This window comes from Pinus tabuliformis, chromosome 2_1 (genome assembly GCF_031772625.1).
Source record: "Pinus tabuliformis cultivar Carrire ecotype Pingquan chromosome 2_1, CPIR1, whole genome shotgun sequence".
In the NCBI taxonomy this organism is placed as follows: domain Eukaryota; kingdom Viridiplantae; phylum Streptophyta; class Pinopsida; order Pinales; family Pinaceae; genus Pinus; species Pinus tabuliformis.
In genome coordinates this window covers 216250371-216277535 of record NC_142299.1, presented here as the reverse complement: position 1 = coordinate 216277535, position 27165 = coordinate 216250371, and the positions used below count along the sequence as shown (strand labels likewise).

Below are 27165 nucleotides of genomic sequence, written 5' to 3'. Positions count from 1 at the left end.
TTTCCCAGAATCTATCTTAATTGTTCTAATTTCATTATGAATTCAAACACCTGTTTCAGGTTAATAGTCTCATTGAGTTGCATATATGATAGTTGATATTCTTAAATTTCCAATATTATTTACGATAGTATGTGTTATGAATATAATTCATATAAAAATAATAAATATAAATTAATTAACTAATGCTTAGTTAGTTAGTGATGAAGAGGCATGTCTTATAGACATGACCATTTATGAAAGGACACTTGCCTAGGGTATATAAGCAGGCCCTCATTCTCATTTGTAATCATCTCATATCTTATACCAATTCAATACACAATATTCAATATACAATTACAAGTCTTACAATGGACATTGACATCTTTGAAGTATTTTAAAGATTTACGCTGCATATACGACTTTTGGTCGTTACATTGGCATCAGATCATTCCTCTGAGTATACAAGCTTTGTTCGTTACATTGGTATCAGAGCATTCCTCTCTGAGTATACGAACTTTGTTCGTTACAGTGACAAAGGAATGCAGCATGTCGAGATGGTTGAAGTACTGTCAATCAGGGAAAAGAAGTTGTTGAAGGAAGCCTAAGATGACTAGAAGAAGGAAAGAGGTATGTATGCATGTATGTAATTCAGTCATGTCATCATATAGTTGCAAATAGTATGGGTCAGTTCTCTACCTTGTGGGCATGGTCAAAGAAAAAGGGATCTCTTCCTTTGAAGAGATGCATGAAGGCATGGTTCACATATTGACTAGATGAAATCAACATAATATGTCCTCATATGAAATATGAGGTGGTTGACAAAGATGAAGGAACTATGGATGGAAGTTCCTAGGAAGCAATATGCAAAGAAAAAAAAAGAGATCGTAAAAGATGTAACTATGAAAAAGGAAATCAACATTCGATGACTAGAAGAATTTACCATGACATCTCCATGGAAAAGGTATGAAGATTGATAAAGTCTGGAAAGGAAGGAAACCCTTGACATTGAATATCATGGAGATGTGCAATATGTATGCAGGATGTTGATGTTGATGTTGCGACAAGCAGATGTCATGATGAAGGACCATCACAAAAGGTAACTTTGACTTGATATTCATTTTTTATTTTTGAACAATCTCTAGAAGGGCTGATAATAGATATAGGGCTACCGAAAGAGAGTTGTGGATGTCACCTACAACTAGTACTCGTGTGGTGGGATGGAAGATCTGGAAGGAAACATGATGTGGAAAAAGGTAGTTGTATGAAGAAATGTCAGATATGGACTAGTAGATCACTTTCCAATGAAAGGAAGGATGACATGATTGACTTGGTTCATGAATGAAAGTGATGGACGGTCGATGCCCTACAAAGAAGTCCCAAGAATTGAAGGCTCCATAATGATAAAGATGAAATTCATGACATCAAAAGGAGGAGCTCTCCTAGCAGTTGATAGTGCCATGATCTCCACCAAAGAGTTGTTGTTGGAAAACAAGTCCCTAGGTAAGAGGGAGCTTGGACAAGTCCTTGGTTAAGAGGGAGCTGGGTACATTCCTTTTCTAGGAATATGTACTTTCCTTCATAGGAATAGGGATATCCTCCCTAGTTGAGAGGGAGAGATAGACACATCATTCTTGTTTTCACTTTGGAAGAAAGAATGGAGGATTGGGTAAGCATCTAGCATCCGATACTCTTTGAGGATGAGGTAGGGCATCCAAGATAAAAGTAGCCATAGAGGACCAATATTTTTTGAGGACTGGGAATCCAAAATAAGAATAATCCTGGAAAGACATACTCTGTGAACACCCTAGTGGGGTATGTACCTTGAGAGACAATGATGATGGTGTCTATAAGTCATTAGTCTCGCCAGCATTGTGCTCTGATCTTGTGAAGAGATAGAGTCGTTAGTCAAGGCCTTGCTATGTGACAATGTTGGTTGGTATGATGCTATACAGATGGGTTACTAATCCGATTCTTCTTATGAGAATTCTTCAGATTGAGTATGTCCAAGTACCTTATATGGATTATGAATACCTCCCTAGTTAAGAGGGAGTGTTGAAATATGTAACTAGGTTCAGTCTTCATAATGACATGTGTAATCATGATTTTATGTATTTGATGTAATGAGAAAAATAAATTTATTATTGTTGTTCTTGAGGCATGGGTTTCATGCTCAAGGAAATTTATTTTTAGGTCAAGCTCCCATTGTGAGCTCCTAGGGCTTGTCATTAAGTCTACAAGTCATTAAGTCATTGTCATGTATGAAAGACCCATTTGGGGCATGTTACATATTGTAAAAAAAATGTTTGAGTTAAAATGAAGTCAAATGACCCTCCAAGGCCTCGTCAAGTACTAAAAATCAAGTCATCCTATCTAGAGGGTGAAGTCGACCTATTTGAGGGCTCAAGATAGCCTGTATAAAGAAGTACTCGACCCTAATTAAGATACACCCACTCAAGCATCAAAGGAAGTTCGATCAAGATAGAAAAAGAAGCATAATACCTAGCGAAGAAAGGAGAAGAGCGAAGCACTCTAGATCTGTTTTGGGCTATAATCGTCCACGCATGCGAAGGTTAGGGCATCAACTTGCAGCAGAAGATAACAAACTGCAGTCACTCAAAGAGAGCCGAAGTTTTGGATCAAAGAAAATCTCTCAGGCAAGTTGAATCATCAAGGAAGGGAAGTCCAGTCAAGCAAAGAAGAAAGGAGAAAATCTATCCATTTTCAAGCCACATGTGTGACATAGGGTTTCTGCAGAAGATGCTGAAATTGTAGGTCTGCAACAGCAAGTTGAATTCTGAGCTAGGGCCAAAATCTGAAGTTGTGGAACAAGTTTGACCAGCATTGACTTGAAGGAAGAAAAGTTCATCAAGAAGCTTTGACTTGGTCTTGAAGGGGTTTTTGGTCAAGGGCCTAGGTCTTGGAATTCGTCAATTGAAGATTCTATAAGAAGAAAGAAATCTTGTGGGTTTTCCTCTAAAAGTGGAGAGGTTTTGGCCCTAGTTGATTGCCTATATTATCTTGTCTCCTTTGCCTTATTGTTCTTTATGGTTTGGTAGTTGTGTGATGAAGAAAACACTAATAATAAAACAAGTGAAAGAAGAAACTAATAAAAATACACAACAAACAGTTATCAAAGAAGAGAAATCATCCTATGTTGTTGCCCCTAGATTTCTCAACAATTATGTCTATCGTCTCAGTCATAAAATGGTAGATACATCAAATGGATGTGAAGACAACTTTCCTTAATGGGATAATTGAGGAAGAAGTGTACATAGAGCAACTTATGGGCTTTCAAGTGCATGGGAAGGAGTCCCATGTTTGCAAGCTTAAGAAGGCCTTATATGGACTCAAGCAAGCACCGTTAGCATGGTACTCTAGGATCAATAAATACTTGCTTAGTATGGGCTAACCCAAAAGTGAAGCAGATCTAAACTTATACTTTGTATTTGTTGGGACCGATCTGCTTATTTTGGTGTTGTATGTAGGTGACTTGTTTCTTACATGTGATGAGAAGCTCAATGCAAGGTGCAAAGTTGATATGGCAATTGAGTTCGAGATGAAGGACATTAGCATGATGCGTTAATTTTTGGAATTGGAGGTTTGGTAAAAACCAGGGAAGATATTCCTTGGGTAAGGTAAGTATGTAGGTTAGATCCTCAAGAGATTTCAAATGGAGCACTACAAACATATGGCCACACCCATGATCACCAATCTGAAGAAGGTGACAACTTCAAATTTAGAGTTAGTAGATCCCATGTTGTACAAGCAACTAATAAGTTCTTTCATGTATTTAGTCAACACCAAAACAAATATATGTTTTGCAATGAACACCTTGAGTCAATTCATGGTGGAGTCGAGGCAAGGGCATTGGGTAGCAGCGAAACATGTGCTCAGGTATTTGAGAGGCACAGTGGAGTATGGTCTATGATATCTTGGAGATGTTGAGGTGAAGCTGCAGGATATACAAACTCAAATTGGGCAAGCACTACAATAGACAGGAAGAGCACTTTAAAGTGTTGTTTCAGTTTGGGATCAACAATGATATCTTGATTCAATAGGAAGAAGAATTTCACGGCACTTTTCTCAGCAAAGACAGAATATGGAAAATACTACAGTGAGCTATGTGGCCACTTGGCTTCACAAGCTACTTGTAGGTTTATTTGATTAGGAGTTGGATCCCATGGTGATCTACTATCACAATCACAGTTTTATCAAACTCTCTAAGAATCTAGTGTTCCATGATAAGTCAGTGCACACAGAGGTCAGATATCACTTTGTTCGAGACAAGATTCAAGATGGAACAATGAAGCTCCAGTATGTAACGACAAATCAGCAAGTTGTTGACATTCTGACCAAGCCTGTGGCAAGAGGGAGTTTGAGGCATTCAGAAACAAACTTAGATTGGTGCATAATTCCTTCCTCACTAAAAGGGAGTATTGAGAATTATAGCTTAAAGAGGAAGTTCCGCACATGTTCAATGTTAAGATGCGAGAAGTAGTTCGAAATATGTTTGAAAAAGTTAATTTTGAAAAGAAATTATATTTTGTAGTTCACTTTAGTTAAAAAGCAAAAGTTTTATTTTTAGCAATTGTGTCTCAAATTGTACTTAAGACTAGGAATAATCTTAAAAATAGATTATCTGCTAAAACTATAAAGAGAGGGCAAGGTAGAGGCTATTACACACACTTGAACAATTGAGCAAGGGAGGGAGAGAGAGAGAGAGAGACGGCAGTCAGGGAAAAGGCATTATTGGGCAGCATGCAATACGAGACATCGATCCATACATTTCTGTACAGTCATAAGGACAGTTTCATACATGTTCATACAATCATATGGACAGACCATACACGCTGTCCTATAAATCGTACAGCAGTTTTCTGCGGCTTTTGGATTTTTCAGCAGGTATGCTATCTCATTTAGGGTGTTTTTTGGTAGCTGCGCATGTTGTTTTTTTTGCAGCATGTGCAGATTTCCTTATAATTTTTTTCAATGGAATGAAAGCTGATTTGAAAGTGTAATTAGTAATTACCTATATGTGTGTGAAATTAATTTTTATGCTTCCGCTGTATTTTCCAGCCATTTGTGTGATTGATGCATGCTCAGATTTTTATTTATATTATTGAGTAAATTCAAGATGAGATTTATTTAATAAAGAAGCATAGGACAGCAGTCACCTAAAGTTTTGGAAAATTTACAGATCAGTCAAATCAATCAACATGCATGATCCCAAAGGGTATTCCATATTCTAAGCTTTACAAAGTTTCAAAGCATATTCTCAGCTTTTTTCAAATATATGTGTATCATATTCCTGAAAATGTGTCTCAGAATTTTGCTACAATGAATATTATCACTATAGAGTTCAACATTCCAGTATTTGTCAAACTGCCCCCATTTGAGAAAACGCTGATAAATTTATACCTTGTTTTCATCTTTTCCCTTCTAATTCATCTAATTAAATAAATTCAGCAGTTCCAAGGCATTTGGATGAGTGGTGCCTTTAATCCAAAAACCAGCAACATGTATAGGAAGCCTTCAATTTCTATCTCTTTGAAAGAAAGAACCAAATTAAAATTACTCGTGATCATGACCCAGAGACTGCTAAGGTATAGTCAAATTCATTAACATGTCAGACTATTACTGGTCTGTTCTGATTCTATTGAATTTTACTTTGACTTAAAAGCATGTAAAAAGTGTATAAACTAGCACAGATCCATCCAACTGAATCTGATATGCACCTTGAGGTTGGGAAGCTCAAAGTGTATATCTTGAGTTCTAATATTTGATACACAAACCACTTGTCCATATTCAATGCACCATTCCACAAACACACTTGCGAACAAGGGGAGTTGATAGATCACCCCAGCCAAGCTGTAGAGTGCACCTTGCTTCTTCGGTGCAATAGAAAACCCAAAAGGTTCAAGGACTATATATAACCTTAACTAGAGCGAAAAGGGGTACCTAAGTGTATATTGATTTTGCAAATGCAACAGATAAGACATGACTCATGTGCCACTAATTATTTCAACGAGTCTAGAGAAGACACCCATCGAAGAAGCTACTTAAAAATGTGAATAAATGGTGCCCCCATTTGATTATCGTTATACGAATTTATCCATCATGGCAGAGTTCTGGTAAAGTGGATTAGGCAAAAGTCCATTGGGCTGTGATCTAGTGGTAAATTGGTGTGGTTGCTTTGATAATGACCCAGGTTGAAAACCCAACAGATGTGCTTTCAGTTCTAATGCAGCTGACCAAGATTTCCCAGGTTGTAAGGACATGTTAATGGCATAAACAATTGATTTCTCCTGGATTAATTTTGTGGCTTCGGGTCCAAAGGCCATCACGATGTAAAGCTCATATTGGGAGTTTCGTCCCCTCCAGTCACAAGAGGTTGATCAACCAAAAGTGGGTGATGCCAAAGGTTTTAATACAAGGGGTAAGATTTTGTTCCTCTTGGTTTAAGAACTTTTGGCATAACCAATTAAGCCTTTGAACGCCTAAATGAATGTATAGGATTTCATTTTTGTTTTCTTAGTTGTGATCTGATTTCAATGGAAGTGGGTATATCATTTCAAATCAGAGCAACTCAGTGTGTGTGCGCGTGAGAGAGAAACAGGAAGAGCAATTCAGTGTGTGAGTGAATGAGACAGAGAACCTGGAAGACTGACGCAATGATGAATTGACCATTACTCCTGGATTGAGAGGCCAGCGAAATAAAAAGGGTTTTTAAGTCTTTCAACTCAATTTCGCTAAATTTCCTGCATACACAGGTGAAACGAAAGCATAAGATTTACAGACACAGTAGAAATTGTGAGTTTAATATCAATGAATATACCTGCAAGCAGACTCGAATTCTGGGTCCGATCGACGTGCCTGGGAATTTCCCATTCCCTGTTTAGAAGAAACTGAAAATCTAGAGACCCTATTGCTTTGTGTGTAGTAGCTGGTGTCAATCTCGACTGTCGCAATTTGCTCCTATAGCAATACTGGTTCTATATATATACCTTTCTCTCATGGGACAATTTGTAAACCTTCCGCATTTTATACGATAGAAATGTTTATCATGGTAACAGGTCATATCGGGCATGCAAAGTCGACCAATTGCCTTTGTCACATTATTTTTTTTGAAGGGAGGGAACTATCCTCGCCACAATATTGTTTTGGTAAGAGAACTATCCTCGTCACAATATTACTTGTTTGTGTCAAATAGCATGGAAGGCATGAGTTCTCCAAATTTGTTTGCGTTAGGGTCAAACTTCCATGTTGTTAATTTGTCTTTGTGTTAGGGTCAAATTTCCATGGTGTTATGGTGAAAATATGTGGGTCAAGAAAAGAGTTTTGAATTTTCACACGTAAATGAGTTTCTTTATGAAATGAAATGATATGATATTTTAAAGTTCATGAGACTAAAAATAGTCTATGAGACTATTAGTTCCGTGTTTTTCGCTCTTTGCAATTCAGTGCTTTTCCGATTCAAATTGATGATGAGTTGACCCAACCTTCCAACAATCTCCTTGTTAAAAAGACAATGCCAAGAAACTGATGCTAACATATTCTCATAACTTTCTCTGATGTCTTTGAATGCATCACATTCCAAAATGAAATGTTTTTCCGATTCCACAGCGCCGGATGTGCAAAATGTGCACACCCTTTCTTCCTAAGCTTCTTTAGGCATTTTTCACCATCATGTTTCACACCGGAGTTGATGTGAGTTTGTCCTTAATTGAGCAATAAAAACCTTAAAAAAACTTAGTAAGTTATATATTTATTAAGCTTTATTTTTCCAAAAAGATTAGGTAATTTTTAAAACTTGTATGTTACAATAAAATCTAATATATGGTATAAAGTTTTATTCAGTGATCTAGACAAGGTGCATTACACAGGGACGACATTACTAGCACCTTAGTAATTACTCTCTTCTCTTCAGTGGAGGAGAAATCCAACATAAGGGAGGCTTCTCTAGTAAGTCTTGGGATCAAATAACCCACGGACTTTAAGTTAAGTGCCTTTTAAGTATCCTATAGTGTGAATCCACCAAATAGAGATATGAGAAATTAGGGTTTGTGGTGGATTAGGAAGTAAATTTCATATTTGGGTTCAAGGGAACTATGGTCAACCTAAAGGCTAGGATCAATCTAAAGAGTCTCGAATAGGTTTTGAAATGCACCAAATCAAGAAAATTTTCAAGGATGTTATAAAAATGAGTTTTTATATCAAGAAATTGTAGCAAAACAATAGTTTATAATAACAGCAAATTTAACCCTAAATATATTGATAAGTTATGAAGAATGAAGGATAAATTATAGAGTGAACTAAGGACAATGTTATAATATTTTTTTACAATTAACAAGGCATATAATAGCAAAGAAAAGTTTGATGTCAACCCTATATATATATATATATATATATATATATATATATATATATATATATATATATATATATATATATATATATATATATATATATATATATATATAAACTTCAATTTTGCCTCTCCAATGCACTTTTACAAAATGTCTAACCCTGGGGCATACATCAACAAGTCATTGAGTGCTGAAAATATAAGATTTTGTTGTAATTTAACTCTAATTTACCATGAAATGAAAAGGAAAACGATTTTTATATTTTGAAAGAATGTCACAAGAGAGACATACTAGTAGCTCCTCAATCTAGGGCACATGGAGTATAGGATACAAACAATTATAAGGTTTCCTTAGAGTGATACTAGATCCAAACAAACTAGGGAAAATAAACTAACTTACCCTGAGGTTTAGGATTTGGGTTCTCAATTTTCCGAATGATTAAAGGAAAGAAAAACCAATCTTTAGTCCTCATATACTTGGAGGAAGGGTTTAACTCAATAAGGGACAATGGAGCAAATCTGAAATAAACTAACTTAGGATATGAACAATAAACCTAGAGAACATAATACCAAGATAAAGAAAATAAACTATCTTTCTTCACCATGTGACATCCAAGATCCATAATAAACATCCATGAAAAGAGACCACGTAACATCATAATTCCATTTAATAGAAGTCACTCAACTAGGCCTCCATAGTGTACAAGAGAGAAGAATCACTAATCACGAGAGTGTATGGTCCAAGTGTGAGGAATTCGAGAGACAAATAAAGTCCCTATATATATGAGGGTAACCAAGTTGACCTAGGTTGTCATTGATGTCAATATGACAATATTCTAGATACTAGATGATGATATGGAGCCAAGGGGAAGCAGAATAGATCCATGAAGAGACAGGAGCAAGGCCATCAGGATAGCCAAGCCATAAGCAAGAGGAGTTACCAAAGGAGGCAGATCAAAGCCTATCACAGGATATCAGAGCAAGAGAGGCGTTCATATATGCAAACAGAGCGAGTATAACAGAGCATATATTTATGCCATATATATGCCAAAGAAGAGGAGCAAACGGAGCAAACAAAGCGATCAGAGCCATACTTACAGACCATACATATATGCCAAAGAAGAGGAGAAAATGGAGCAAACAATGCAAACAAAGTCATCGGCGATATGGAGGAAGCAAACAGAGCTAATGGGAGCAGACATGGTCATATCGGAGGAGAAAACCATATATATATGCATTTAATGCAAATGGAGGCCAAAAACCCATATATATATGCTCTAACACTATCGGCGGCCAAAAACTATGCATATATGGCATATACACTATCAGAGGCAGAAAGACTGAGTTATAAGACAAATACACTATTGGCGCGGAATCCCGACAAATATACTATGGCAAATACTCTATCGGAGGAGTAGAGCTATCGCATATGCCAAGAGTAAGGTGCATAAGCGGAGCAATATATATATATATATATATATATATATATATATATATATATATATATATATATATATATATATATATAAAACAGCGGAGTAATATATATATCGCAAAGTTCAAAAGGGTTGTCACCCCTGAAACCCTCTGATTGCGATAATATATGTGCGGACACATGGGACCATTGCAATACGTTGCAATTTAATATCACGTCCGCTGCGTCGAGATTATGTATCGCAAGTGGTTAAGGCCCTGCCACATTAAAACTGTCAATTGCGATATACAATTGCGAACCCGATGATCCTATTATATAGCGCTATATCGCAAGTCATAAAGCCTTGCCACATGAAAGCGTCGATTGCGATAAGGCTGCGGACCTGACAGGCATATTAACTATGGTTTAATACCATATCACATTCGCCCATCGCAATGTTACACAGAGGGTTGTCTGAATACAAGCGTCGATTGCGATAAAGCATGTGGACCCAATTAAACATTATAACATGGCTTAATATAATATCGCGTCCAGTGGAGGATCGGTCATTGGCCATCGGTGATGCCATGGTCTTGATGTATAAAGGACCTCCGGAAGTCTAAAGCGCCGATTGCAATATGGACCTGACCCGATACAGGAATAGGTGCGGGTGTAACATTTCCTGAAGTCCACCCTTTAGCCTTTTTTACTGTTTTTGCTCATATTTCCTATGTAATTGATATTTGGCCTGCATGGGCCTCTGAGGCTGAAATGCATACAATAACGCTCTCGATAGTTGAGGAGGCTGATTCATGGCGATAGTGATTGCGATTGGGACGTGGCTGTTCGTTAAACAAAGTCGTCTCTGGGTATGCTTGTAATTATTGTAAAAATGAGCGTTGTTATAGTTTAACATAAGACGTGATTTCTCTGTGCATTTGTGGACCACTCTCAAGAAGTAATGTGTCTCAGGAGTGCTGGCGAGCACGAAGAGACAGGGGAAACCACAAAGACCGAGGAGGAAGCTAAAGGGCTAGCGAGAAAGAGGAAATTGACAATTAGAGGATGAGGTATGAATAGAAACAGGAAAAATAGAGAACATGAGAGGGTTTTTTTAACGTTGTTGAATGTTGTTGTTGTTGAACGTTGTGGAAATAAGCTGGAGGAGACAGAGGCAGCGAGAGGATCCAGTTGAACAAAAATAGGGCTGAAGGGCCAACAGGACAACAAACAGTCAAAGGGGAGAAGTAGCCAACAGAGAACATAAGCTTGAACAGAAAGTTGTTCTTTATGCAGAGCGTAGTGCAGTTAACAGTAGACTGAATAAAGCTGTGTGAAGACATTATCAGAAGTCATGAAGGGTATTGGACACTCTATGTGGGCAGTATGAAGAATTGGCAAGACTACTTCATAAGAAGACTGGTTGTCATTGATGTTGTAGCTTGGAGACTGCAGTGAGGCTAGAAGCAGATAGAACTCAGTAGAGAAGAGTTTTGAGAGTAGAAGATTACTATCAAATGAACCTTGACAAGATTGGGTCAGAACCCTTGAGGCTGGCGCCTCAGAAGTAAGTAGGATTGGAGTCCTTGGGGATGGTGCCTCAGAAGCAAGAAGGATAGAAGTCCTTGGGGCTGGTGTGTTATAGACATTTTTGTGCCTTACAACATGAAGCATGAAATGTCAATAATCTAAGGGATCCAAAGTCCCTAAACATGTTGTTCCTACCCCTAGAGGAACAAGGTCAACAAACCACAGCACTAAATATCAGTTCTCCACCTGAAAACACTCAAAAACAAGCTAATTCTGGATCATGTCAACTGCTCCACTGAGCATCTGCGCTGAATGTCAACTGCTCCACTGTGTACCTGCGCTGAATGTCAACTGCAAAGAAGGCTACCTGCGCTGGGCGAGTTTGGCCAAGTGGCACAGTCATTCCTCAAGGTGTCAATGCCCAGGAAGCTTCCAAAATGACACTTGGGCCAGGGAATTCGACTGGTGATGAGTAAGAGGGTCTAGATCTCCAAGTGGAAGCAAGAACCTCCAAGTGGACTCAAGAACTGACGAATAACTGAAGTGGGAGAGGACACTAGTCAGCTTCATGCCAGCTACAAGCTGACTCATCCTTTCTCCAAAACTCCTATATATAGAGCTCTCTCATGAGGTCTAAGGGGGCTGGAATCTTGTGAATGTAAGGAAGTGCTGTTGGTTCGAGTATAGAACTATTGGGTGATTTGCTTGAAGGAGGTGAAGAGGAGATTTCTTTCTACTGGGAGGTGATGCTGGATTGGGCCTCTTATGGTTGTATCACTTCCTGAACTTTACTTCTTCCATTAATAAAGCATTTGAGGTTCTCCTATATGCATGTGTTTCAATGGTGTATTGTTATACTTGTGTATTTGATTTATTCTAATCCTTGAATCAATTATGAATGTATGTTTCTTGTAGTTTCCCTCTCTTGCCATTTTGCAGGATCTTGGTGTAGCTGGGCCAGTGAAAGAGCAAGGAACTGGGGGCAAGCAGCAAAGGGAGAAGATTGGATCAATCATTGGCGGAAGTTAGTGGATTAGTGGATCTCTTTCTCTTACATCTCATAAAGAAGTAATCTCGAATAGTTTTGCTTTGATTGTTGCTGAGGTACTATCACCCTTAGAGTGGGATAGGGTCATTCCGTATTGGATACTTTTCCCAACAACAAATTGGCGACTCCACTGGGGATCGTATCTTGTTGGTTGTTTGTGTTTTTGCTATTCATTTCATAAACACAGGGAGTACCGAATCGAACTGCATTTGGATCTTTCAAATGCAAAGTAGAGGGCAGTTACTCTAGCTCAGTTTCTGGGCAAGTTTATGATTTGAAGAGCTGATCCACAAGGACTCTAAATAGCTCTTAGTGATAGCTTTTCATCCTCCTTTTCATCCCTTAGTGTGTACTTGACTGATAGCTTCTGATTTGGCCAAAATCTGTGAATTTTTGAGCAATCTGTGACCCGGAAACTGAGAAAAACGAAAGTTTATCTCTTCAGTGCAGGCACTGTGAAAGCAGTCTGCATTTCAGCGCAGTTCCCGAAGGGGCTACCTGCGTTGAAGGTCAAACTGCCAGTGTACTACCTGCGCTAAACCAGTTTTGCCTAGTGCTACTGGGATTCCCTCCTGTTTATTGCCTTGTTTTCACCCTTGTTTTTACAGCATGTTGTCAGTCAATGTGCCTATCTGAAACCAACTTTCCTTGCCACTATTCCGCCTCGGTTGTATAAAGAAACTGTATTTGTTCTTTGTGTATTTCTTATATCATTTGCAGTTTCCCATAACGAAAGTGAACTAGTCTTACTGTGACCTCTTAGATCTAGACCTGTGATAAGTGTCGTTTTGATCTTAAGAGTTAGTTTGTTTCTGTTCATAGTTGATTGAGCTTTTGCTTTCGTCATATGGTTTGAATTTATATATTTCTAGTGTCGAAACAAGTAAATCTTAAGGTGTCTTTTGATTTTGGACAAGCTTGTTTGCTTTCACTTGAAATTGAATTCGAAATTATACAACAACTTTCTTTTGTATTGCACCAACATTAAGAAAGAGAAAAGAAATACCTGCATTGTGCATGTGCATTTTGACAGTTTGCATGTTGATTTAGGAAAAAGTGCATTAGTGTGTGCTCTATGATCTGTGTGAAAAGATGATGTCTTTCTTTTCCCTCAGTAGTTAAGATTTTCAAAGTTGAAAGATTGAAAAGCTTGCTTATCATCTTAGACTGCATTTAGGAGTGTTACTATACATCTCGTGGTGATCCATAAAGGCAAACTGCTAAACAAGATCAACCTTAAAATAAATTGAATTTACATAACAACGCATTGAAACATAATGCAAACACATAGAGGTCTAAGCTAGAGACGTGTTCCGGCGTCGTTAAACGTGATATCTTAGCGTTGAGTGGTTGGGTGATTCCTCCACGGTGAAGCGATAAGTATCAATACGGACTTGTGCTCCCACGTACCGTCGCGTATATATTGGGAGACCCCTATAGGAACAAAGCCTTTATCCATAGGAAGCCGTGTCGGCCGCCCTACTGATCGCAATGCAGTGAACACAGCATTCACGAAGATCGACCACTCGTACCGTAAAACGTATTCTGTGGTTTTGCGAAAGGTTTGGCACACCCTCTGCCTAGAACTCCAGAGCAGTTTCTTTTGGCCTTTTTCAAACTCTATAACTGAAAAAGTCCATCCGAGCATTTGTCACTTCGGGCTCGTTAAAACATCGAAGGAGACTAGAGTCATCTTTAGCTTTTTCTCGACTCTTAAAAAGTGAAAAAGCAAGTTGTGTCTAAAGCGTCGTTATAAAATTTATTTTAAATGGAACATAATCACCTCCTATTCCTGCGTTGATCTGTAGGTTGAGAACATGGAACGCCCCAACCAAGGAATTCCACATGATGGAAATCCTAGTCCTTTCTCCTCTTGGGGAGAAGTTGGTGCGCCCCACATGGCCACATTGTCGCTTCCAGGACTGACAATTGGCCTGCCAATTTGGCTATTCTCAACCAATGTAGTTCAGAACACCATGGTTCCTGAACAGTCGAGTCAACAGTTAGATCAGTCTAGAGCTGCCCACCAACCTTCTACTTCCTATAACTCTTCCTCCAATCCTTCATCTTCGCAAGGTAGAGCCGGCAAAATCCAAGCTCCCATGGAGAAGAAGGAGAAGAAGAAGAGAGAAAAGAAGAAGAAGGAGCCTAAGGCGACTGGGGGCAAGCAAAAGACATCTGACAAAAATCCACACACAGCACAGACCGGGCCTAAATCACCATGTGTCATATGTAGAGGAGACCACTTCCATAGAGATTGTCCCTGTATTCCCCGGATACTAAGGGACTGGCCCCCTCGGTTGCACAGTTCGGGAGCATCAACCTCTGGTAGCCATGTTGAATGCTTACCGTCAACCAGCGAAAGTGAAGGTTCAAGACATAGAGGGGGAGCAAGATCCCCCTGCAGACTGTGTGAAGGCGATCACGCCATCCACCGTTGTCCCTTCTTAGACGAAGCGAAGAGAGTTTCGGAAGATCGTCCGGTTTCACCGTTGAGACTTCCTCCTGGATACAAAAAACTCGTGCCAAGTCCTTCGTTGGTTGAAAATACAACTGGCCCGCTCAAGTGGTCAGCTGAAGCGTCAGTCATTGAGAATGAACCTACTGAATCCAGACCGGACGAAAGTCCAAAGGTCGAAACGGCAGTTGACCCGGTTCTTCCTTAAGAGGTTTCATCCTCAAATGACACCGTCACTGAAGATTCATCTTCAAATGACACCCTCACTGAAGAGAATAAGGATGAAACCATCCAGATTCTTTTCATCAACACATACTCTGATGAGCGTCAGGGCAATGCGCCCATTCCTTTATCGCAGGAAGGAACATCGTCAGGGTCATATCCGGTCGTATATTCGGTCCCACCACCAAGCAACCTGGTTGTGTCCTTTGATTGGAACCAACTAGGCAGACCCCGATTGCCAGCCAGTATACCATTCAGAATCATAGTCCAAATTTACAGAATGGTAATGGCCGGCACTATCATTGATGAAGGGGCATCTGTGAGTATCCTTTCCTCTATGGCTTGGAAAGCACTGGGTTCCCCGGTGCTTTTGCCTGAGATAAGAAATCTCTCGGGTTTTGATAAAGGAACCAGTCGACCATTAGGGATCCTCCCCAATGTGCCTGTTACATTGAAAGGGAAGACCGTTCAAATGAACGTGATGGTCTTTCAAGGACCCTTGGATTATAACCTACTCCTTGGACGAGACTATATATATTGCATGGGAGCTATAGTCTCCTCACTCTTTAGAGTAATGTGTTTTCCACACGAAGGAAGAATGGTCAAGCTCGTAGACCAACTTTCATTTCCAGGATCACGCATCGCAAATAGTCATATACCAACCCTGAATGGTCTATTCAATCAAGAAATGTCTCCACCCCCAGTCCTCCTTCCCGATGAGTGCGAGTGATTCGGAAAGATGGGACTTGAACCTAGGGGGCATGCATCCTGGTCTGCTTTGGGCAGAGGAAACCCTGGGTATAAGGTAGAATTTCCGCGAGAGAATATGACTAGTCCGTACCCCGTCCGTAGAGGAAGAGGGGTTGTTCTGGAACAAGATTCTTTTGTCAAAGTTATGTGTTTGACGGAACAGGGTCATTCACCCTTGTCTATTTCGGTAGACAGTGCCGAGGAAATGTTTTGTTTGAAAGATTAACGAAACAATCTTTGGGTAACAAGAAAGAGGCAAGCCTCCCTCAATAACACAAATGTTTTGTCTTTGAGTAGTGTTCTTCTCTTGTCGCAAGTAGCTGCTCTCTTGTCGCAAGTAGCTGTTCTCTTGCGATCTTGCGAAAGATCTGTTAAAAGTTGGGCTGACGAGAAGACAAGTACCGCATAAGACCCGTTAAAAATAACGAGAAGACAAGTATCGTTAACATTAGACTAGCAAGACGACAAGTAGCTGTGAACACCCAAAGAAAAGCGGAAGTGGGGGAGAGGAGGGGCAGCCTTGAAATTGTACTTTATACCTGGGGGCATGCAAACCTTTTGGAGTGCAAGCTAAGAGCGGTTATTTATCTGTTTTTGGGATTAGCCGTTTCCGAACTTGCATAAAGAAAGGAGCGGAGCATAGCTTCGTGAGATAAAGCTCCATAAAAAATAGCTATCTCACAGGAGACATTCTTATCTTATGACTGGTATAATCGAGTAGTTTTACCGCGGAATTTATGCTCGTTAAAAAATAGAAAAGCGAGATCCGAGCAGTTTTATCACATAGTTCATGCTCGTTAAAAAATAAACATAAGATTGAGCAATGTTTTGGGTGCATTCAAGCTCGTTAAATAAAAAAATGAACCTATCCCGGTAAATAACCACTGTGATCGTAAATTTATTAGCCATAAAAAGCCTTGGTCGTGTTTTGCACCTGCCACCTCCATTCCATTTGGCCGATCGTTCACCTCCATATGATTGTTTACCTATTTTGAGGAACAGCTGCGAAGAGTGATTTCACCTAACCATCCTTGTGACACTGCCGTGATTGGAAAATTCCAACCTGTACCTGGAATCTGTTGCTATCCCTCTTTATCACTCGTTCCTCAAAAGACGAGTCTTCTTTGAGCTCTTTTCATCTGACTCGTAAAATACGAAAAGTTTGCCGAGTTTTGGCCTTCCAGCTCGTTAAAGTGACCGGAAGAGCTATCCCTCCTCTAGATTTTAATCTTTTTGGACCTGAGGGATTATTGCACAAAAAGGTCGAGCGCTTGTTTTATTCGGCTCGTTAAAGTTATCGAAAACTCATCCCTTCTGTATTGTTTTATACTTTTTCGGACTTAAGGGATTAGATGACGAAAAAGGAATTTTGAAGTTAACTTTCTGTACCTTTTCAGACTCTCTAAAAATGAAAAGGACCGAGTTTTCATTGTCGTTAGACTCGTTAAAATGATTAAATAGCGACAAACTTGTCTTTAGACGAGAACGAGTTTCCCTATCGCTAGGCTCGTTAAAACATAGCGATGGGCTTGCCCGAAGGGCAGGTTATAGAACAAGCATATGTTATCCTCCTCAAGCTTGACAAAAATAAAGAGGTATTGGTCAGAAATGACTGGGGAAAAATTGGGAGAACCTCAAAGCTTTAATGGTAGCAAGTCGCTCTTGAACATGACACTTTTCCTCCGTATCACATCGGGTTGGGTTGTTTCATTCACCGGTCTCATCACCATGGTCTTCGCCAAACCATCCACATTTGGGGTAATGCTACCGATCCATCGCATCAGTGTCGTTATATGTTCAAGAGATGTTGTTCAGAAAGAGTCAACCATGTCCCATCCACTACCATACATTATCCTTCATCCACCCATGATCGCCACCCTGAATCATATTTCACAGATTGTTTTCACCTCCACTAAAATCATTAGCTCCGTTCCGTGTCACTGATGTGGGATTCATTAAGGCCCTCCTTTGGCAGATCGCTTCTTGTCGACTTCAGCTCATTATCCAAGAAGTTGATCTAGGAACAACCCCCTCAGTACTTTGAAGCTTGCATGCCTCAATGGCAAGTTTCTCACTTCCGGCGACAGGTATACATCAATGACCTTCGACCAGAAGATTTTGCGTGGTGTTCGACGCCAAGTCCTCTATTCACACCACGTGAATTGTACTGCAGTACCTTGAGGGTCATTATCATTATCGGTGATTCCTCTCGCGCTTGTTAACGGTTTACATCATTGACCGGTAATCAAGCGATGTCTTTCCATATTCGACTTCAGCGCAATTCTCACATGGATCGACTTGTACTTAGAGTGAAGATCGAACGAGTTTGAAGACCCCGGATCTAGTTTCATCCATCCGGGCTGCGATATATATTCAGGAAATATAAAGACATTTGGCATGTACATCATTGCAACAGATGATCATCCTACTCAAAGGATGATAATTTCAGCAGAGAATTATCAGTCTATCATCACACGATCGTCTGTTATATGTACCAAAATGAATTTATAAAGTTGAGCATGGGAATGCCCGCCTCAGCTAGATCATGAAAGCAGAATGAAAAATAATGTATTGTATTGTATTTTATTACAGGTCACCTCTCAGCGATTGAATGAACTTCGGATCCTCCTGATAAAGCATTTCACCCGATAAACGACCTCATACTTTAGGGGGCAACTGTTATAGACATTTTTGTGCCTTACAGCATGAAGCATGAAATGTCAATAATCTAAGGGATCCAAAGTCCCTAAACATGTTGTTCCTACCCCTAGAGGAACAAGGTCAGCAAACCACAGCACTAAATATCAGTTCTCCACCTGAAAACACTCAAAAACAAGCTAATTCTGGATCATGTCAACTGCTCCACTGAGCATCTGCGCTGAATGTCAACTGCTCCACTGTGTACCTGCGCTGAATGTCAACTGCAAAGAAGGCTACCTGCGCTGGGCGAGTTTGGCCAAGTGGCACAGTCATTCCTCAAGGTGTCAATGCCCAGGAAGCTTCCAAAATGACACTTGGGTCAGGGAATTCGACTGGTGATGATTAAGAGGGTCTAGATCTCCAAGTGGAAGCAAGAACCTCCAAGTGGACTCAAGAACTGACGAATAACTGGAGTGGGAGAGGACACTAGTCAGCTTCATGCCAGCTACAAGCTGACTCATCCTTTCTCCAAAACTCCTATATATAGAGCTCTCTCATGAGGTCTAAGGGGGCTGGAATCTTGTGAATGTAAGGAAGTGTTGTTGGTTTGAGTATAGAACTATTGGGTGATTTGCTTGAAGGAGGTGAAGAGGAGATTTCTTTCTACTGGGAGGTGATGCTGGATTGGGCCTCTTATGGTTGTATCACTTCCTGAACTTTACTTCTTCCATTAATAAAGCATTTGAGGTTCTCCTATATGCATGTGTTTCAATGTTGTATTGTTATACTTGTGTATTTGATTTATTCTAATCCTTGAATCAATTATGAATGTATGTTTCTTGTAGTTTCCCTCTCTTGCCATTTTGCAGGATCTTGGTGTAGCTGGGCCAATGAAAGAGCAAGGAATTGGGGGCAAGCAGCAAAGAGAGAAGATTGGATCAATCATTAGCAGAAGACATCGGTTAGTGGATCTCTTTCTCCCCTCTCTTACATCTCATAAAGAAGTAATCTCGAATAGCTTTGCTTTGATTGTTGCTGAGGTACTATCACCCTTAGAGTGGGGATAGGGTCATTCCGTATTGGATACTTTTCCCAACAACATGGTGCCTCAGAAGTAAGAAGGATTGGAGTCCTTGGGGTTGATGCCTTAGAAGTAGGAAGGATAGGAGCCTTTGCGACTAGTGTCTTAGGAACTGGAAGGATTGAAGTCCTTGGGAGTTGGTGCTCCTAAGTCCAAGATTGGTATCTTAGCAAAATAAAGTTGGTGCTCTGGAGGTTGGAGCCTCACCAAAGTCCGAGTTAGAGCTTGGCAATTGATTGCAACCATCTATATATTGTATTTATTTTACTGCATAGTTTATATTAATTAAAGCACTTATCTTGTTGTTCATCTTGTGTTCTGAATATATATGTTTTAACTGGTAAAATAATAGTCAAAAAAAGAAATATCGATTCACCCCCCTCTCAGTATTTCCAACAATTGGTATCAGAGCTAGTACCTTCATTCAAAGCCTAACAGCATGAAGTTCGATCTTTGGAACACAAATGGTGAAGTCAAGGAAGAAAGTCTCCAATCCTCCTAAGGATATGTCTCCCTCTACTACTAAAATAGAAGACAATCAATTTGAGGAGGCTCCAAGGTTCAATGGGAACTTTAATATATGGGAAGCAAGAATGAGGAATTTCATACAGATTCAAGGCATTGAAATCTGGAAATCAGTGATTGATGATAGCAGGATGGATAGAGAATCCAAGGAGTACAATGTAAAAGCAGTAAAGGCAATCTTGAATGGGCTACCTGATTTTATAAAGAACAATCCAGGAAAATATTCATTAGCAAAGGGTATATGGGACAAAATTCATGACCTTCACTCAATAGGAGCATTGACCATAACCATCAGTCAAGAAGATGACAGAAATCTATAAGGAAATCCAGTTCCCATCATAGAAGCTGAAGATGAGAATGATGACATCACGGCTAAAGTAGACCTAGAAGATGAAGAGAATGAAAAAGATTTTGTAGAATATCTCCTCGCCCAACTTATGGTTGTCATGGAAGAGATTAACAATTTGAAAAAGGATAATAAGGAACTTAAGAAAATAGCACTAGCTGGTGACCAGGATCAAACAAGGAATGAAGAGCTTGTCAAGCTTAAGAATCAATTGAATAAAGCAAAGAAGAAGGAAGATACGTTGTCAAGTCAACTTGAACAAAATTGAAGAAGAGATTTGTCAGTACAAGGTAGAGGTCTCCTCTCTCAAGTTTCAACTACAAGAAGTTAGGAAACAAGCACAAGGAGCTGGAAAAACAATGGAGAGCATTCAAGAAAAGAATGAAGAAATCTTCAAAATGAAGTCAGATATCATCTCCCTTAAACTAGAAGCAGATGAAGCTACTCGTATCAAGGAAGAGACTGAGAAACAACTTGCTAAGAAGAATAATGAGTGTGAAATATTGGAAGAAGAGATTGTCTTCCTCAGAACAAAGGTTGAAGGGATGAACAAAATCTTGAAGAGCTCTCGGGCCTTGGATGACATGCTCAACTATCACAGATGTCCATCTGATAAATCAGGTCTCAGGTATGCAGGTGAATCCTCAAACAAGAATGAAAATGCTTCAAACAAAAGAGATGTGAAGAAGCTAGAAAGAAATGGTGATGCTCCCAATTCCAGCAAAGGCAAGGAGAAAAATCAAGGCTACAATAGAATAAATCCTACTCCATGAAGAAATATAGATGATGTCAAAGATGCGAGAGGCAATGGTTATCATCAAAGGATCTCAAGGCAGAAAGGCTTCAAAAATACATCAAGGAAACCTCCATCTCCCAGGTACCAAAGTTCATTTTTTGGTTATTGTTATTCTTGTACAAACTTTGGTCACATGGCAAAAGACTGTAAAGCATATCATAAAGATAGATGTTATGTTCCCCAAGCATATCATAAAGATAGATATTATAGTCCCCAACAATCTCCAAGAAACAATTTTGTAGGAAGAAATCATGAATTCTTATTCATGAACAATGTAGAATGCTTCAAGTGTCACAACATTGGTCATATGGCACGTGACTGTAACTTAACTTGGGCTCTTACACAAGCTAGAACCATGCAAAAGAAGAAAGTTACACAAGTATGGAGAAGGAAGGAAATACAATCCGAAAGTCCCTTGAGCTCTCTAGCCAACAACATATGTCATTGGCCTGAATTTTGACTATCTAAGCATTTTATGAGAAGACTATGCCAAAAGGATATGATGCATACAGTTAGGGGGAGCCTGTACTTCTTGATCACTATTGCAGAAGCTATTAGTGAAAAGGGTCCTGATGAAATCCTTGTTGAGTTATATTAACAATCATTCTTTGATAAAGATCATTTCTCAGGGGTACTCCATTGAAGCATATGATCATGTAACCATTCTTTGGACTATTGTTAAAGATGCTTTCCACTTAATCACTAAGTAGTATTTAAAGCAACAGAGAAAGTCATCTAATGCTAGAGAAAATAGGGCAAACAACCATGATGTTGTTATTTGAGAAGTTTTTGTCTAAACTCGGGGATTTAATGTGAGAACAGATAAATTCTGGACACTAATAGAGGCAATCTTCAAACAAACAGATACATTTGGAATGGAGTTTGAAGTAAGATCAACTGGCAGCTTATAACAAACTAAAGCATTGCAAATAAATGTAAATCAACAAAATGATTTTAAAAGACAGTCGCAGATTGTATATCTAAATCTGCTAGCAGAAATAACATGCAGAGACATGTACAAGAACACAAGGAAAAGATGGCTCATAGAAAGGAGAATGTTGTGCAATCAAGCATAACTTAAGCTGATACAGATCACTTAAGAAATATAGCAACAGTAAGGCACAACCCCTCACATTTTTGTCCAAATGAAATGATGATTGAATACTAGATGGTAGTAACTTAAGGAGAAGCACATAGACACAAATGAACTCATATATGAAGAAAGATAGCAAGAAAGACAATCTTAGGGGCATTTTCTCTTGATTCAGACTATGAAGGTCTCTCAATGTTACCTATGGATACAAAAATATGAATTGAAGCATAAAAGCCTGGATTTGGACACTTGGTGTATGGCCATTTGCAATCTAAATGAAAGCATTAAAGTAGAGAATCTTTAAGCATTGATGGAAGCCATGATAGAGCAGTTCTAAGACATGAAGAGGGATTAATGTGATAATTTATGATAAAGCATCAATCCTTCTATCTTGAGTAAAAAGAAGAAGAGCACCATGACAGGGGGAGTCACAGACCCATGAAGATCTACCATTCATGAAGAACAGAAGCAGTTTTATAGGGGGAGTCCTAGAGCACTCCTTTCCCATTGATGTCAAAGGGGGGAGAGAAGAAGAATATAGCCATCAATAACAAAGGGGGAGATTGTTGACCTAGGTTGTCAATGATGTCAATATGGCAATATTCTAGATACTAGATGATGATATGGAGCCAAGGGGAAGCAGAACAGATCCATGAAAAGACAGGAGCAAGGTCATTACGATAGCCAAGCCATAAGCAAGAGGAGTTACCAAAGGAGGTAGATCAAAGCATATCACAAGATATCAGAGCAAGAGAGGCGTTCATATATGCAAACAGAGCAAGCAGAACAAAGCATATATATATATATATATATATATATATATATATATATATATATCTATATATATATATATATATATATATATATATATATATATATATATATATATATATATATATATATATATATATGCAAATAAGAGGAGCAAATGGAGCAAATAGAGCTATCAGAGCCATACTTACAGACCATACATATATGCTAAAGAAGAGGAGAAAACATAGCAAACAATGCAAACAAAGTCATTGGCGATATGGAGGAAGCAGACAGAGCTAACAGGAGCAGACAGGGTCATATCGGAGGAGAAAACCATATATATGCATTTAACACAAATGGAGGCCAAAAACCCACATATATATGCTCTAACACTATCGGTGGCCAAAAACTATGCGTATATGGCATATACACTATCGGAGGAAGGAAGACTCAGGTATATGGCATTTATACTATCGAAGGCAGAAAGACTGAGTTATAAGGCAAATACACTATCGGCGCGGAATCCCAGCAAATATACTATGGCGAATACTCTATCGGAGGAGTAGAGCTATCGCATATGCCAAGAGTAAGGTGCATAAGCGAAGCAATATATATATATATATATATATATATATATATATATATATATATATATATATATATATATATATATATATATATATATATATATATATATATATATATATATATATATATATATATTGTTCCATTGTTTATCTGAACAAAGTGAAAACAGTGGAGCAATATATATATAAACAGTGGAGCAATATATATATCGCAAAGTTCAAAAGGGTTGTCACCCCCGAAACCCTCTGATTGCGATAATATATGTGCGGACCCATGGGACCATTGCAATACGGTGCAATTTAATATCGCGTCCGTTGCGTCGAGATTATGTATTGCAAGTGGTTAAGGCCATGCACATTAAAACCGCCGATTGCGATATACCACTGCGGACCCGATGGTCCTATTATATCGCGCTATATCACAAGCCGTAAAGCCTTGCCACATGAAAGCACTAATTGCAATAAGGCTGCAGACCCGATGGGCATATTAACTATGGTTTAATACCATATCGCATCCGCCCATCGCAATGCTACACAGAGGGTTGTCCGACTACAAGTGTTGATTGCGATAAAGCATGTGGACCCGATTAAACATTATAACATGGCTTAATATAATATCGCGTCGAGTGGAGGATCAGCCGTCGGCCATCGGCGATGCCATGGTCTTGATGTGTAAAGGAACTTCGGAAGTCTAAAGCGTTGATTGTAGGTTTTAACCCCGTAATGAAATTACCTGCATACGAATTCTAAAACACAGAAAATAAACAATGCGAGATCATAACACATAAAACACATATACATAGAGATTTTCCCCTGGATCCCAAAACTGGGACTACTAGCTTGATTTTTCATTATGTTCCTTTCAATGTTACAATACATATTTATACATGCCAAAGCATCCAATACCATGGACCGAAAACCATCGCGTCCAAGAAACATGTGCGAAAATCATGCACAAAACCATAGGTGGGTCCACCCAACCTAACATAGGGTCCAAAACCAAAATTTTCCGCGGCGCTGCCTCGGACCCCATAAAGTGGGGTTATGGGTGCCCTTCAAACCCCTTGTTAACTACGTGGAAAGAATATAACACAACCCAACATTCTCCCACTTGTTGTTTTCTTTCCAGAGGGGGCCACAAGAGAGCTTAGTCATTTTCCCAGCCCTGAAATGCCCATTGTCTCTCTACACCAAGAGAACTTCTCAAAGCTCACAGATTTTATCAGTGCATCTGCAGTATTCTTCGAAGTGTCCACCTTTACCTTCAACACCTTTTTGTCTTCTATCATATCCCTCACAAAGTGATACTGAACATCAATGTGCTTTGTCTTTGAATGATATGCAGGGTTCTTTGCCAAGAAAAATGCACTTTGGCTGTCACAGTCTATCCTTATAGCTTCCTATACTAACCCCATACTTGAACACAATCTCCGTAACCAAACTGCTTCCTTGCTTGCATGAGTGGTTGCCATGTATTCTGCCTCTGTAGTTGATAGTGCCACTACAGATTGTTTCTTACTCATCCAACTGACTGCACCTCCAAATAGGTTAAACACATACCCACTTGTAGATCTTCTCTAATCCAAATCTCTAGCCCAATCTGCATCAACAAAGCCACGAATATCCAACACTCTGTCCAATCCTGGTCTTCCTTGGTAGCACAAACCATAATCACTAGTGCCACACAAATACCTGAAAACCCACTTCACTGTTGTCCAATGCTCCTTTCCTGGTTTTGACATAAACCTGCTCAATACTCCCACTGCATGTGCAATGTCTGGTCTAGTACAGACCATTGCATACATCAGGCTACCGACTGCACTTGCATATGGAACACGAGACATGTCCTCTTCCTCTTCTTGTGTCTTGGGACATTGTTCAGCAGATAACCTCACACCTACATGAGTAGGAACCTTCACCGATTTACTATCCTGCATATTAAACCTCTGCAATATTGTCTCAACATGCTTTCTATGGTTTAACTAGAGCTTCCTCTTTGCCCGATCTCTTTTAATTTCCATGCCCAAAATATAGTTTGCAGCACCAAGATCTTTCATGTTGAATTTGGAGGACAATTGGGTCTTCAAATCCTAGATAATTTCTTTGTCATTTCCAACCAGCAACATATCATCCACATACAAGACTAGATAAATAACACAGTCACCAATTAATTTAAAATACACATAGTGATCTGCTTTGCTTCTGGTGAAGCCAAGTCCTCATATAAATGTATCAAATTTCTGATACCACATCCTTGGTGATTGTTTTAACCCATACAGATACTTCTTTAACTTGCATACCAGTTCTTTCGTACCCTTCGCTGCAAAGCCTTCAGGTTGCTTCATGTAGATTTCCTCTTCCAGATCCCCGTGAAGAAATGTTGTCTTCACATCCATCTGTTCTACCTCAAAATCAAAATCAGCATCAACAGATAAAAGGAATCTAATTGAAGTTACCTTGGCAACAGGGGAAAAAATATCACCAAAATCAAATCCCGACACCTGGGAATAACCTTTTGCTACCAACCGAGCTTTGTATTTCTCCACTTTTCCTTCTCCATTTGTCTTCTTTTTGAACACCCATTTGTTTCCAATGGGTTTCCTTCCAGCCGGCAACTCCACCAATCCCAAGCCTCATTTTTGTGCAAAGATGCCATTTCATCAACCATGGCCTCTTTCTAGAGTTTTCCATCCTCTGAATCTACTGCTTCCTTCACAGTTCTGAGATCATCATCAGTAATAGATAAAGCAAAATTTGAATAGAAAGCAGATGGACTATACCTTTCATGTTGCCTTCTTTCTCGAACTGATCTTCTCACAGCCGGAATTTATGGCTCTTCATCTTTTGATTCCTCCTCTACTGTAGAGTCTGATTCTTCCTCCTTTAGCTCAAACTCTATCTTCTCAGATTCCTTTCATTGGACTTCATGTTTAATAACATCTTTCACCTCTCTGAACACCACATCTCGGTTGTACACAACCTTCCGTGTGACTGGGTTCCAAATATTATAACCCTTTAAACCATCCTTATACCCAATAAGGATGCACTTTTCAGATTTACTATCCAACTTGGTTCGTTTCTCCTTTGGAACATGTACATATGCATCACATCCAAATACCCTCAGATGTGAAAGAGAGGGTTTCTTACCAGTCCATACCTATTGTGGAGTCTTATCCTCCAACGCTGATGAAGGTGACTTGTTGGCCAGGTAACATGCAGTATCCACCGCCTCTACCCAGAATTCTTGTCCTAACCTAGCACCACTGAGCATGCTTCTTGCCCTTTCCATCAACGTCTTATTCATTCTTTCTGCAACTCCATTTTGTTGAGGTGTATATGGAGTAGTCCTCTGCCGTGCTATACCACACTTCTCACAGAATTCTTCAAATTCCTTACTGCAAAACTCTCCACCGTTATCTGTCCTCAGCACCTTTATCTTCTTCTCTGTCTGGTTTTCCACCAGAGCCTTAAATTCTTTAAACCTGTCAAAGACTTCAGATTTCTTCTTAAGGAAATATATCCATGTACTCCTTGAGAATTCATCTATAAATGATACATAGTACACAGACTTACCCAGT

The 27165-nt window shown here is 39.3% G+C and overlaps 1 protein-coding gene across 3 annotated transcripts in view; it reads right to left on the bottom strand.

Moving 5' to 3' along the window:
• The window catches only part of LOC149199517 (TLD-domain containing nucleolar protein), a 230361-nt gene extending 223275 nt beyond the window's left edge, over positions 1 to 7086 (bottom strand). Inside the window, exons 1-2 of one of the 3 annotated variants that reach the window (XM_089402474.1) lie at positions 6815 to 7086; positions 6635 to 6737 (exon numbers count right to left, since the gene is read on the bottom strand). In XM_089402474.1, the coding sequence (XP_089258600.1) occupies positions 6635 to 6737; positions 6815 to 6867 (156 nt within the window). In that variant the 5' untranslated portion in view covers positions 6868 to 7086. The remainder of the gene's footprint in view (positions 1 to 6634; positions 6738 to 6814) is intronic. The other 2 variants (XM_089402472.1, XM_089402473.1) reach the window with 2 other exon arrangements.
• Between the last annotated feature and the right edge of the window lie 20079 nt (positions 7087 to 27165).